This window comes from Aspergillus oryzae, chromosome 2 (genome assembly GCF_000184455.2).
Source record: "Aspergillus oryzae RIB40 DNA, chromosome 2".
In the NCBI taxonomy this organism is placed as follows: domain Eukaryota; kingdom Fungi; phylum Ascomycota; class Eurotiomycetes; order Eurotiales; family Aspergillaceae; genus Aspergillus; species Aspergillus oryzae.
In genome coordinates this window covers 2,940,829-2,953,464 of record NC_036436.1, presented here as the reverse complement: position 1 = coordinate 2,953,464, position 12,636 = coordinate 2,940,829, and the positions used below count along the sequence as shown (strand labels likewise).

Genomic DNA, 12,636 nt, shown 5'->3' with positions numbered 1-12,636 from the left:
TCTTCTTAGGCTAAGCCTACACTACACAATTCCAAAGCATAGTCGCGAAGCATCTAAGCGCCCAAAGATCTGATCTAAATATCCGCTTTTGATAAGTACAGGACCTAAGTACTAATGTTGATAGTCAAATTATCTGTCCATTCATTTGATATTTTCTCCCGAAGGAAGAAAAAGGAATTTATTCGCAGAAGGGGGGACATCCTCAGATGCTGACATCGTGCCTCAGGCGCGTAACCACCACGTGGCCCCTTACATGCTTACATCACGCATCACCTGACCGGAACATGTCATCCAGTACAGGACGATGGGATGCCTTGATTCCTCAGGGAACACCAAGTGACTCACTGTATGCTCTCCACCATGCCGTCGGCGTCCCTTTAAGTGACAACTGTCCATGTTTGTATGATCTCTTTCCAGGACCTTCTCTTTGGAAGGACTTTTCTAGCTTCCGGCCAATTGCGCCCACAACTACATCTCTAACGTCGACATTCGTACCCCAAGATGACTCGATTATCATTAGCATTCTACAACCTATGTAACGTATCCCAAGCTTGCTGGCACTTACACTGTTTATTACCCCCTCGTATACCTCGGTCTAGCCTGGTACCTATCTGAGTCATTTTCTGTTCAACCACTCGCATCATCAAGCTGTTCCGAATAAGAACCACAGCCTGAAGTATGGCGTCCATCTTTACTTACGATCCTGACCCTCCAAGGGTCTCTTCTCCGTGGTCCACTTCCGGATCCTCCACTCCACAGGTCGCTGGGACAGGGTGCCGTACTGTGACTCGGAATCAGTCCGCTACCAATCTAGATCGTCCAGATCCCAATGTCTTATCTGACTACGGTATTACGAAGCTAGAGCCGGAGCCGCAAGAAGGGCCAACTGAGTACAAGCTGCATCTTCTTCTTCGAGCAAGGAGACTCTATACAGCTATGTCTACCGGTCATCTCGTTGGTGGCTCCTATCACTCCCGCTTGCCTTTGTCAACCTCAGTTCCAACATCTTCCAGTTGTGAATCACCCTCGAAGCAGTCTCAAGTTCGCTCTACCCAGAGCCGTCAGCAACGATTGCAGCAATTGACAACTCAACTTCTGTGGCGCTTACAGCAGTCTTCGCCTTTCCATTCGTCTACCGCTGCCAATCTTGTGCTCCCCGTTCTCCCAGAGGCAGCATTGGAACTTGGAATTCCTCAGAAACCGGCTCGCTTACTCCCTGGTCTTGAGGAGAGCCAGGGTGCTCTGTATGAGATCGGAGTTGCCGACGATGGCACTTTTGTCGGACTCACTCATGACGAGCTGGAAGAAAGCCTGTTGAATTTACAAGTGATGGCTGGTAGCCTTGGTTGCAAGGTCGAAATTCTGCGTCGGGTAATCGTTGGGAACTGCGAGTGGACCGAGGATGCATGTGTACCAAATGCCGAAGTTGGCAAAGTTCATGCGGAAGAACTTTGGGTTGCTGAGGCTCTAGTGAGTCCGGACTGGGACTATTACCGAATTGAATCGCCAAAAAATGGTTCCCACGAGGGCAAGTCATCGTCACTGGCGGCTAGACAAGGAGAACTGGAGGGCGATCACTCCAAAACGGAGCAAATACGCATTTCCATCACTGGCCCAACTACAGCTGGGAAATCGTCGCTTCTAGGCACACTGACCTCATCTGTCCTCGACAATGGAAGAGGTACCAGCAGACTTGGTCTTCTCAAGCATCGGCACGAAATTTCGTCCGGGATCACTAGCTCAGTTGCACATGAACTGATAGGATACGCCGCCAACGAACTGTCCGAGGACACCCTCGACGTAGTCAATTATTCGTCCGGCAATGTTGCAGCGTGGGACGATGTGCATGCAGCCTCGGCACAGGGACGCCTAGCCTTCGTCTCTGACCTCCCAGGATCAGTTCGTTATCTAAAGTCTACGCTTCGGGGCCTGGTCAGCTGGGCTCCGCACTATGTGTTGCTGTGTATTCCGGCAAACTGTGACGATGAGACCTTAAAGGAGTCTCAACCGGATTCTGCGGAGCAAACTACTGATATCAACTTGGCTTTGTCGCACCTCGACCTCTGCAATAAGTTAGAGATCCCTACAATAGTGGTCATCACTAAGATGGACCTTGCGTCTCGCGCTAGCCTGAAACAAAATCTTACTAAAGTCCTATCGGCTTTGAAGCTTTCGGGCAAAAGGCCGGCCATACTGCCTGTACAATCAGGCAGTTCTGAGGCTTCACTAGACCTGCACCACGTCGGACCGAAGGACAGTGTGGAAATCAAAAAGCTGATCGCTACAACAGAAGATTGGTCTTCCACCGTTCCAATAATCCTTACAAGTGCTGTCGATGGCTCGGGAATAGGGAGGTTACATGCTTTGCTGGGCAATCTCCCAATCCCTGCAAGACCATCACTACGAACCATTTCTCCGTCGAAGGCACTGCCACCACCGGCACTTCCTACAAACATTTTCGATGTAGATGAAGTGTTTGCTATTCCTCCGTCGAAAGTTTACTCAATGTCCGCCGAGCAGTCCTCAAAGGAGAACCACGGTGTGGTTCTCTGTGGCTTGGTCCGTTACGGATCGATTTCAATAGGTGACGAGCTGGTCATCGGACCTCTTCTAGACAACGCCCTACCGGAACACGGAGGTAGGGTTCGTTCAGAGCGGCGTTCAGACACCCAGCCACAGTCTGAACCCTTTCGAAGTAGGCCATCATCGGGGGACTTTTCTACCTCGTTCGTCCAAGGATCCTTTCCGGGAAAGATACCTTACCCAGCTCAAGCGCACTGGCAGCGTGTCCGTGTAGTCAGTGTTCGGAACCTCCGATTGCCCGTCCGGAAGTTAGTTGAAGACCAAGTAGGCACAGTGGGCGTGGAGCCCCTCCCCAATTTCCAAGGCGAGCCGCCTCCTCGGCTTGGTAGGGTTCGGAAAGGGATCATCCTAGCCAGCTTTCCAGCACCGCCTACCAGCTCCATTCCCAAGTCACTATTATTCCATACGGGCTTTATCGCTAGCTTTGACTCTAGTCAGTTCGCTTCGTCTCTATCACCACCACTGCTATTGGGAGGAAATGCGATCGTATACATTGCCAACATTCGATCCACAGTAAAAGTGACTTGTATGGCACTTGCGGATGACGAAGTCGTCCCTTCACCTCCCTCGCCAACAGAACCTGAGTTCTTCAGCTTTGATAGCGATGTGAATGATCGCGATAAAGGTGACCCATCCGAACTAAACCATATGATCAAGTCTTCGACCAATTTGAATGTTGGGGATGTTAAGATTACATGTTGCTTCGTGACGTCGGTCGAATGGGTTGAAGTTGGGTCTCGCGTACTTCTCATGCCAGGGGCATCAGCTGCATTGGCTTCTGCACATAACTCAGGCTCACCTTCGGGACTTGAGGGTTTTGTTGGTCGGGTTTGTGACGTGGTCTCCACCGCAGATTCCAGTAAATAATACGCCGCTGTCCACTATCAAAGTTATCAGATGTAGGAAAGATCATGTGATTACATGCTTAGGGTTTTTAATTTTGTTCAGTTCACACACTGATGTATGTTTTCCTGAATGTTTTGGATGTAGTGTTCTCCGTCTGTTTGTCTTTGATGTAGATCATACTTAGGGCTAAATCTACAATATAAATAGTATGCATATCCCTCTCTTCCATCCCCTCCCTTCTTCTCGATAGGAATTCTGACTCCTGCCATTCCTGCTATTTCGTTTTTAATCTGCATATATTGTTGAGTTCCAAAGACTACGTAAACTGAAGCAGTAATGGCAGAGCGGAGAATCTTCTGTACTATTTCATAGCTATATAGAAGATTTTCTATTATTATATCTTGATTATTGTTTAACATTTTGTTGCTCAATAGATTTCTGTATAAAATCTAGAGAGAACTTGAAATAATGACTAATAACAAAAAAATAAAGTAATAATTATTATATGACCAAAGAACTGATTTTTGTTTTGTTCGAACTACTACTATGAGTAGCCATCAAAAACTGTCTGAAGCTATAGACGAAATAGTCAGTGTCAACCAACCTCCAGGCTGTCTGTCCACTATATCTACACAAATGGCACGTGCGCTGTGGGGAAGGTGAATGATCGGCTTAAGGCGGCGAACGTGCCGCTGTTAGTGTGACTTTATATGACCTCAGGCTCACGAATAACCCCAAACTTCACCAACAAAGAAGTCGGCATTCCTTCCGCAACCCACTAAAAGTGCTCAGCTCCCGACAAGACGGTGCAATATCCACATTTCTTCTATCCAGAACGGTTATGAAACGATTTCTATCTCACAGGTACTTTTAATTGTCTAAAACGACCGGATTTGATTGGATAGGCATCATTCTGTGGTACGATCCATTTGGTGGCTCCCGCCGCCGCAACCTCAGCCCACCAATATCGATTACCCCGGATTTGACCCGCCAGATTCGCGGCATCCTCAACAATCAAACGATCAGGAGTCATCGCGACATAAGGAGCGTGATCTTCTTACTGGCTCTACTACATTCTACTTCGCTTGTTTATGTTGGCCTTGTAATGTCCCATACCTATCTCGAGTACCTGTGCGCAGCTAGTACGCAATGACCTCATCTGTCAATAATATGGCAGAGGCCAGCAGCGCGTACGCGGGTTTTAGAATCAGCGCCGAAACTCAGCACTCAGATGACGATGATGAGTTTCTTTCAAGTGCGAGCACGACTTCCGAGGGGGCGCAAGAGCATGCTGTGGAGTACAAGCAACCTGCATTAGAATCCATGAATTGCCAACAGGGGGCTCTGTGTGACTCTACTGCAGTACCATCTTCGAACAGCTTACGGGCCCAGGAGGTCGAGATGTCCGAAGTGAAACCGGTAGAAGAAAACCGCGTATGCGATGGCAAAGCTGTGGAGGTCACCAGACAGCCTCTGAATTTGCTTGACCTACCCATGGATTTATTGCAGATAATCATTAAAGAAGTAAGCACGGGTCCACTGCTTATTAGACCACCCTTGCCCTCTGTTGCTAAATATAATCATTTTCTTTAACGATATAGGTGACACATACAAACGACCTGACCTCTCTAGCTTTAACATGTTCAAGTCTGCATGCTCTAGCTATTCCTCAAATGTACTCTCGGTTTGATATCGTATGGCCTGAAACAATGTCACCGTCTATCCATCCCACAGGTGTCGATGCGCTTTCATACGGATTGGCAACGTTAGTAATGGGCGAAGATGTTTTTCACGAGCTTCCTCCACCCCATCGTCCTGTTGTGCCCTGTCATCACTGCGGCCGTAGCGCCCAGCATGTTCAACAAGGCTCCCGACTTGAGACAGACGGTATACGGAGGATACGTCGAGGGAATCACTATGCGCAATATACACGCAAATTCTCTGTGGGAAATGGACCGCAGGACTGTGTCCAGGAGTACTCTGTGACCAAAGAAACGGGCAAAATGCTGGGAACTCTGGTAGCGTTGGCTATCGCTCGCATGGTGAACCTAGAGTCTTTCATTTGGGATATGCCGACTGGGGTGTTGCGGGACGTTTGGATCGCGCTGTCATCTCTAGCAGATCGACCGGGACATGACTGTCGTCTGGAACGTGTTTGGGTTCGTTGGCACGATAACTCCATGATACGCATAGTTCGGACACCATCAGACATGACACTCCCGGGAATACCGTCTCCATTTATTTCTCCATCCGCTAGATCAACGCGTCTACAAAATTACGCCCATGTAGAGTATCCTACCCTTTCGATCTTACCCCCGCTGAAGAGCTTAAGCGTTCTTGATATAGATGAGTCGTCATATCTCGAGGAAATGGCTGTACTCATCGAACGCTCACGGGAGCGCTTAAAAGAACTACGCATCGGGATTTCCTCAAGAGTTTACCAATACAATTGGCTAAAAGCATTAGGAGGCTGGTCTCCTGTGCAGCAAGACGCGTCCAACCCTGTGGTGTCCGGTTGGCCAAAAGTTGGCGGTGTACTCGGTGTCCTCCTGGGCAATCCCCACACTCAATTTCCCTTTGAGCTAGCAGCCGATCAGCCTTCCTCGAAAGAGGCGCAACTGGGTCAACATGGAAGTCACCAGGGCCTTAACGGGCCCGTTCCGCCAGCTGGGGATGTTGCTAGTAGCGGCACTTCTAGTGGACATTCGACTACACAGCTTTCGGATACGGTACCTCTAGGACACTCTCCCAAAGCCACTGGTGCCCCTAGGATGGATTGTGTGACATCCCACCAAGCGATCGAGGGGCCACATCCGGCCCAACCATCAAGACTTGGAGATCTACCAGAACCTTCAAACACAGGTTTGGGCGTCAACAAGCCCATTGCGTCCGCCTCGACAACTAGCTCTAAGCCTGACAGGTTGAAGTTGGAAGTCTTCGAACTAGAGCGCGTCTGTTTGTCCATCCCTGTCATGATGCATGCGCTCGACTGGACCCGGATTACGACCCTAACAATCCTTCGCTGCGATGGTCATGAAAAGTTGTGGAGAGCGCTTCGTCGTCAGTTTTCTCCGTCCGCTGCACTACGCGGTAGTCCAAAACCAGAAAATAAAGACACAAATAGCTCCTCGTCGGAGTACTCTCTAAAGCTCAAGCATATTCACACAGATGCTGTGTCCCCTTACCTGTTACTCTTTATCAAGGATTCCATTGCGCCTAATACACTGGAAACCTTATTTTTGCATGAGGCCCCATTGTACGACTCTATTGTTCATGTTGACGCAATCTATCGAAATGTGATCCGTAACCATCGAATGAGTTTGAAACATATCTTAGTTGATAGCACAGAGAGGTCACCTAACGGAAATGAGATCGCCAGTAGCCATCGCTGGCGTAAATGGATGTTCACTCGGGAAATGATCTCCTTCATTACTAGCGGTCGTATGCCACGGCTGCGCGAACTATCGATGACGATGCATTCTAAGGACTGGGTAAGATTTTCCCTATCAATACTCTGTGGTTCATCCTGTGCTAACTCTCCTTAGCATTACTTTCTCCAGAGGCTCCCCAATATGCCCCAGCTACGCGCCCTTCATATTCCTCACATAACCGATTCTATTCCCCGAGACCCGAAGGAACTCGCATTACAGATCCTTGATATTGTTACCATTCGCCCCGAAGTTGGAATAAGCTACATTGGTATGATCAATAAGTGCTACGAGATCCTTGAAGTGAAGCGTAGTGAGAAATACGACTACGATGATGCGGACGACAGCCACAGTGAAGGCTTCGTCCCAGGGAGTGATGACTGGGCACCGTCTGACACAGAAGATGATGATTCGGATGATGGCGGCGCCGGGAGCGCCATTGAGTCAAACTCTGAGCTATCGTCAGACGACCACAGTTCATCAGAAGGATACGATTCCGACCTCGAGAGCAACAAATCGCGCGTGTCTTTTCGGCTACGGGAAATTCTATTTTATGATGATAAGATCTCCATCTTTAAGGCACGACATGGAGTTCTATGACCAATGTCACTGGCATGGTGTTGGGTGATTTGATTGGGTTACTTCTTTTGCTTTCGCTTCCTCAGGATTATTGTTTTCCTTGCGACCTTTGAGATACCATTTGATCAGTCTGTGACAGAATAGATTCTACGTTTCTGTCTATATTTGATGCGGGTGTGATGTTGCATTTTCGGATTATAACATGGCTTAAGAATGAACGCTGGCACGCCTCATGCTTCTCTGGCGTGTACGCTTCATAGGCACATCAATAGAAGCCCTCAATTCTTAGATCTTTCGCCCAATGGCTGTTGTAAGTTACCAAGAATTCTCTATTCTCCTCTCTAGAACCTCTTGCCAGCTTCTATGCACAGCATGACTAAGCTATGCGATTAATGCCCGCACTATGAGTAACGTGAGGATGGGTGACTAAGCAGAACCACCTCTGCAATCATCGCCGCAAGACAGCAATCGCAAGGCTTGAAAGTACATTTGGTCCCGCCCAACCCGCCAGTTTTCAGATAATACCTCTGTATTAATACTTATATTAATACGAGCATTCTTTCTTCGATCTGACTTTTCGGCGTATCGCGCGTACACGTCACCATGAAGCTCGTCCGGTATGTTGCCCAAGCTATTGAAGAGCTGTTTCCACAAGCAATTCGCGACCATAAGCTAGCAGACTGATACTGACGTGGTTTGCTTCCAGGTTTTTGATGAAGTGCGCCAATGAGACGGTGACTATTGAGTTGAAGAATGGTCAGTCTCTCCCTACCGCAGCTCTGGCAATCCCACCGATTACACTCGCACACGTCCAGTCAGACGTCTTTTCTTTCCTTTCCCTTCTAACACTCAACCTTCAGGCACAATCCTCCATGGCACAATCACCTCGGTCTCCCCGCAGATGAACACCTCGCTGCGCACCGTCAAGATGACCCCCAAGGGCCGCGACCCTATCTCGCTCGACACCATCAACATCCGAGGCTCGACGATCCGCTACTACATTCTCCCGGACAGTCTGCCCCTGGATACTCTTCTTGTTGACGACCAGCCGAAGCCTAAGAACAAGGCGCGCAAGGAGGCTGACCGTGGCGGTCGCGGCGGCGGCGGCCGTGGTGGCCCTCGCGGCAGGGGCCGTGGACGCGGCCGGGGACGTGGACGTGGATTCTAAACGGGAACATAGACAATGGCTAGGAGTTCTTCTCTTCTTCCGATTTGATTCGTTTTGGGTGATATCTGCGATGGTTTCATTTTTGCACCTCGAGGGTTCAGCTTCTATTATTCCTTTGTGCGATGGGCGGGAAAAAAGAAAGTTATAATTTACCTTTTTTTCTTTTCATATATCTTGTCGGATTCTGGTCGTATGCATCAGCGGCAGAGGGAGCGCTTGAAATCAGCGAGACTATCGGTCCTCAGTTACGGTTGTTTTTGGCACGGTTGACAGACAGCCATTCCTCGGGTCTCGTGCAAGCTCAAGGCATGATACGCTCTTGTCGTGGGGAGTGTGGGCTTTATTATGCATGAACGAGGAAGCGAGATCATCGGACATTGCGGACTGATACGCGTTGGTGAGAGGATCCATGGATCGACATCTGAAGAAGTATGGGTGTCTGCCATACGACACTTAAAATCGATATCTCACAGAAATATGATAACCTTGGAAAAGAATCTGTGGCGGAAAACAACGTCCACCTGCCTGTAAAACATCACTCAATCAGTCATATCGGTCATTAGTCTATTGCTCTATTTTCGGTCTCTCTATATATCCGTATTATATCATGATGCCCAGATCACGCTGTTTCCTTCCATATCCGAACAATAACCAACTTCTCCCACCCAGCCTGCTGACCACTGTTGCCAACTGTTGCTGCCTGCCATCCATCTCCCCAAGCCCTGATCCTCTCCTTAACCTCCTGCGGCCGATTCTGCGCGCAAAACAGCACATATGCTACTCCACGACCAGGAGCCAACAACCCGGGGATCTCCTCCAACAACCGATCCGTCGTCTCCATCCCATCTCGCCCTCCAGCATACGTCAGCGACAAGAAGTACGAGTCGCGCTCAAACTTCGCAGACCTCGACATCCCCGACTCGTCGACATCCTGTTCTGTGACGGAGGGTAAGCGCGGCAAGTCCTCGCTGGGCACGTACGGCGGATTGAACATAAGGACGTCCACGCTGCCTGGGCGAAGGGAGCTCCCTAGATCAGCCATGACTGAGGACAGATACACCGTCTTCTGACAGTTGGCTTCTGATTCATTATCGGTTTGTCGTTCTTTAATTGCTTTATTGGCTGTTTCACGGGTCGCAATGCAGGCATTCCGATTCACGTCAATTCCTAGAGGGAGGATATCGCGCCGTCCAAAGATCACTTGCGAGTTGGCTGCTACGAAGCCGAGCACGACTCCTGAGCCGGTTCCAAGCTCAACGACTAGGGGTGAGGCGGTGGATTGGTTTGGGGACGAGGAGGTAGCGTTGAAGCGTTGAGTGAGCCATGCTGATTCGGACGGTGAGGCGAGGGTGTCGAGGAAGAGGTAAGAGTCTTCGGAGGGTTCGTAGATGGTGTCGAAGGAGACGTGGGATGTGCACGGAGTGGGGAGCATTTTGTTTTATTATCTGCCTGGCGTAATTCCCTTGGTTTATTTAACACCAGTTGGCGTTGATCACTCAATATACCCAGTTATAATCATAGAACAGTCGTCAATAGAACACCAACATGCACAGTCCTACAAACCGTAGCAATATACTATACCAATAATCCCAATAAGTACAATGTAAGTGTAAATCAGATAACCCGATAAAAAACCTAATCCCAGCCCTCCAATTGGCCAATCCCTCTCCGCCTCCCCCGAACCGCGGCAATATCATCATCATCGACCATATCGAAACCACTCTCTCCAACTCAACTCAACACTCAACCCCAATCCCCAATTATACTAAACCACCACAATGCGCGCCCTATCCCGCCTCCTAATGGCCACGCCCTCAACCATGGGCTCCAAATCCAGCCTCAGCGAGGCCCTCGCCCTCCTCCCTCCTCTCCAACTCTACCGCCGCATCCTCCGCGTCCACCGCAAGAAACTCGACCCCGAGATGCGCATCCTCGGCGACTCTTACCTGAAGAGCGAATTTAGGGCGCATCGGAATGTGGAGAATCCGTTGCATATTGTGCGTTTTCTTTTCTTGTTATAGACATCTCTTGAGGAGTTGGAATTGAATCAGGGTATAGTTCGGAGAATAGCTACTAACCGGGAATGAGTAGATCGGGTTCTTGACGGAGTGGCAGTTATATGCCCAGAAATTGGAGGGCGATACTTGGGTTGGTGAGAAATTAGATAAGAATAAGTTGGATAAGATGAGTGGTATGTTTTTTCTTTCTTTTCCTTCCCTTTCTTTTTTGGGTGTATGTCGTGGCTAATGATAGGAATATGCAGACCAGCAAATCGGCCAATTATATGAACTTATGAACGCTATCAAGAATGATGGGGAGGGCGAGGGTGAGGGCGAAGGCGAGCAGAAATGAGTTAATGGGGTGTTTTCATATTACTCTACTATCGACTTGTCTGTTCCATCCTATTACTCCATGCTATGAGGTAGGGTATATTGGGATACGGTACGCCATTTATAGACTTACCAGATCTTTCAGTGTCTTGGAATAGGAAGGGCATCATGCTGGATATTATGGTCCGGATAAGGACGTGCTAGACATGCAATTGACGAACAGGGTCCAGTGTATAATAGAATGTACTATATTTTTATTGGCAGTGCTTGGATGTATATACATATATACCTGATCAAATCATAGAAGCCAAGTAAGGGATACAATTACTATATCCGAGAAATGTACACATGCATACGACATACATACATAGTGCATTCGCATATATCTTCATGCTATATGTAAATCACAATCAACCTAAAGTACTCCGCAAACCAAGCAATAGAAAAGTACATGCATCCGGCTATTCCAAAACCCCCACCAATCAAGACCATATCCGACTCACGCCCTTCCAACAACAACAAAAAATCAATGACTAATCACCCGATAAGAAACTAACTTTTATATACCCCAGAAAAGCATACATTCTTCAATTCCCCAGAATCAATCCCAGTAAATCCCATTCGCATTCCCAATCTCCAATCCCCAATCCCAAAAGAAAGAGAAGAAAGAAGAAAAGATGCCCTCCATCCTCGAAGACCCCACCACAACCCTCCCACCCCCAAAAACAGCCCTCCAAGCCTCCCAAACCCTAACCCCCAGAACCTCCCACCTGAAAGATGGCACCCCCGTAACCCTCTACCCAATTGCCAACGGACCGCAAAGCATCCCCGCAGACCTAGTCGCGCTACTCCACCGCGAGTTCAGCGCCGAGATCAAGGCCGGGTGTACGTATCCCATGGAGGAGCCGATGACGTTGGAGCGGTTCGCGGAGTACTGGTTTGGGACTTTTGCTGTTGTGGCTGTTCTTGGGGAGGAGGGTCTTGTTGAGGGGAGGGATTGGGAAAAGGAGTGTCTGGGGACGTTTTATATTAAGCCTAATTATCCTGGTTTGTATTCTCTTTTCTTTTGTGCTTTTTGAGGGGATGGAGCGTGGAGTGCGGGGTTTGTAAAGTGAGTGGGTGAGTGAGTTGCTGATTTGGTCTATCTATGTACAGGTCGGTGTTCCCATGTCTGCAATGCAGGGTTCTTGACGACGGTTGCTGCGCGCGGCCGTGGAGTGGGTATTGTTATGGGTGAGACGTATTTGCAGTTTGCCCCGAAGCTGGTAAGTTCGCTCTTTTTTTGCTGTCATTACTTGGTTTTTATGTATGTGTATGTATGACGGTGTTGACTGTGTTAGGGCTACAAATACTCCGTCTTTAACCTGGTCTTTGAGAATAATGTTGCGTCGGTGAAGATCTGGGAGAGACTCGGGTTCAAGATCATTGGCCGCGTGCCTGGAGCAGCAAGGCTGGCGAATAGTGAGGAGTTGGTGGATGCGTTGATTATCGGGAGGGAGTTGGTTTAGATGTGATTGCGTTAAGATGTCTCGATGGCAGGGGTGGTTTTGTATATAGATTTATAGATTGAATAGATCCGTTGGGTTACTTCTTCTTTGGTGGCTGTTGGGTACAGAAATGAGATATTACAACCTTTGATCAAGTTGTGTTATAATAGAGTTAACTGTTGGCCAGAATGATTGCTTATTTTATTATACAGATG

The 12,636-nt window shown here is 48.6% G+C and overlaps 4 protein-coding genes across 4 annotated transcripts; 3 read left to right on the top strand and 1 right to left on the bottom strand.

The window, feature by feature from the left end:
* Positions 1-678: 678 nt before the first annotated feature.
* AO090003000316 (uncharacterized protein) lies at positions 679-3,450 on the top strand (the record flags this gene model as incomplete). Its single annotated transcript, XM_001819464.3, has 1 exon — positions 679-3,450. One exon carries the CDS (start codon positions 679-681, stop codon positions 3,448-3,450), a length of 2,772 nt encoding a protein of 923 aa, XP_001819516.3.
* A 4,589-nt stretch (positions 3,451-8,039) lies between these two features.
* On the top strand, positions 8,040-8,604 carry AO090003000315 (mRNA splicing protein SMD1; the record flags this gene model as incomplete). The annotated part of the gene is made up of 3 exons (XM_001819463.3): positions 8,040-8,053; positions 8,143-8,192; positions 8,297-8,604. 3 exons carry the CDS (start codon positions 8,040-8,042, stop codon positions 8,602-8,604), a joined length of 372 nt encoding a protein of 123 aa, XP_001819515.1.
* A 619-nt stretch (positions 8,605-9,223) lies between these two features.
* On the bottom strand, positions 9,224-10,036 carry AO090003000314 (S-adenosylmethionine-dependent methyltransferase; the record flags this gene model as incomplete). Its single annotated transcript, XM_001819462.1, has 1 exon — positions 9,224-10,036. The coding sequence occupies one exon, from the start codon at positions 10,034-10,036 to the stop codon at positions 9,224-9,226; it is 813 nt and encodes a 270-aa protein (XP_001819514.1).
* Positions 10,037-11,611: 1,575 nt separating this feature from the next.
* AO090003000312 (GNAT family N-acetyltransferase) lies at positions 11,612-12,442 on the top strand (the record flags this gene model as incomplete). Its single annotated transcript, XM_001819461.3, has 3 exons — positions 11,612-11,981; positions 12,090-12,199; positions 12,275-12,442. 3 exons carry the CDS (start codon positions 11,612-11,614, stop codon positions 12,440-12,442), a joined length of 648 nt encoding a protein of 215 aa, XP_001819513.1.
* Between the last annotated feature and the right edge of the window lie 194 nt (positions 12,443-12,636).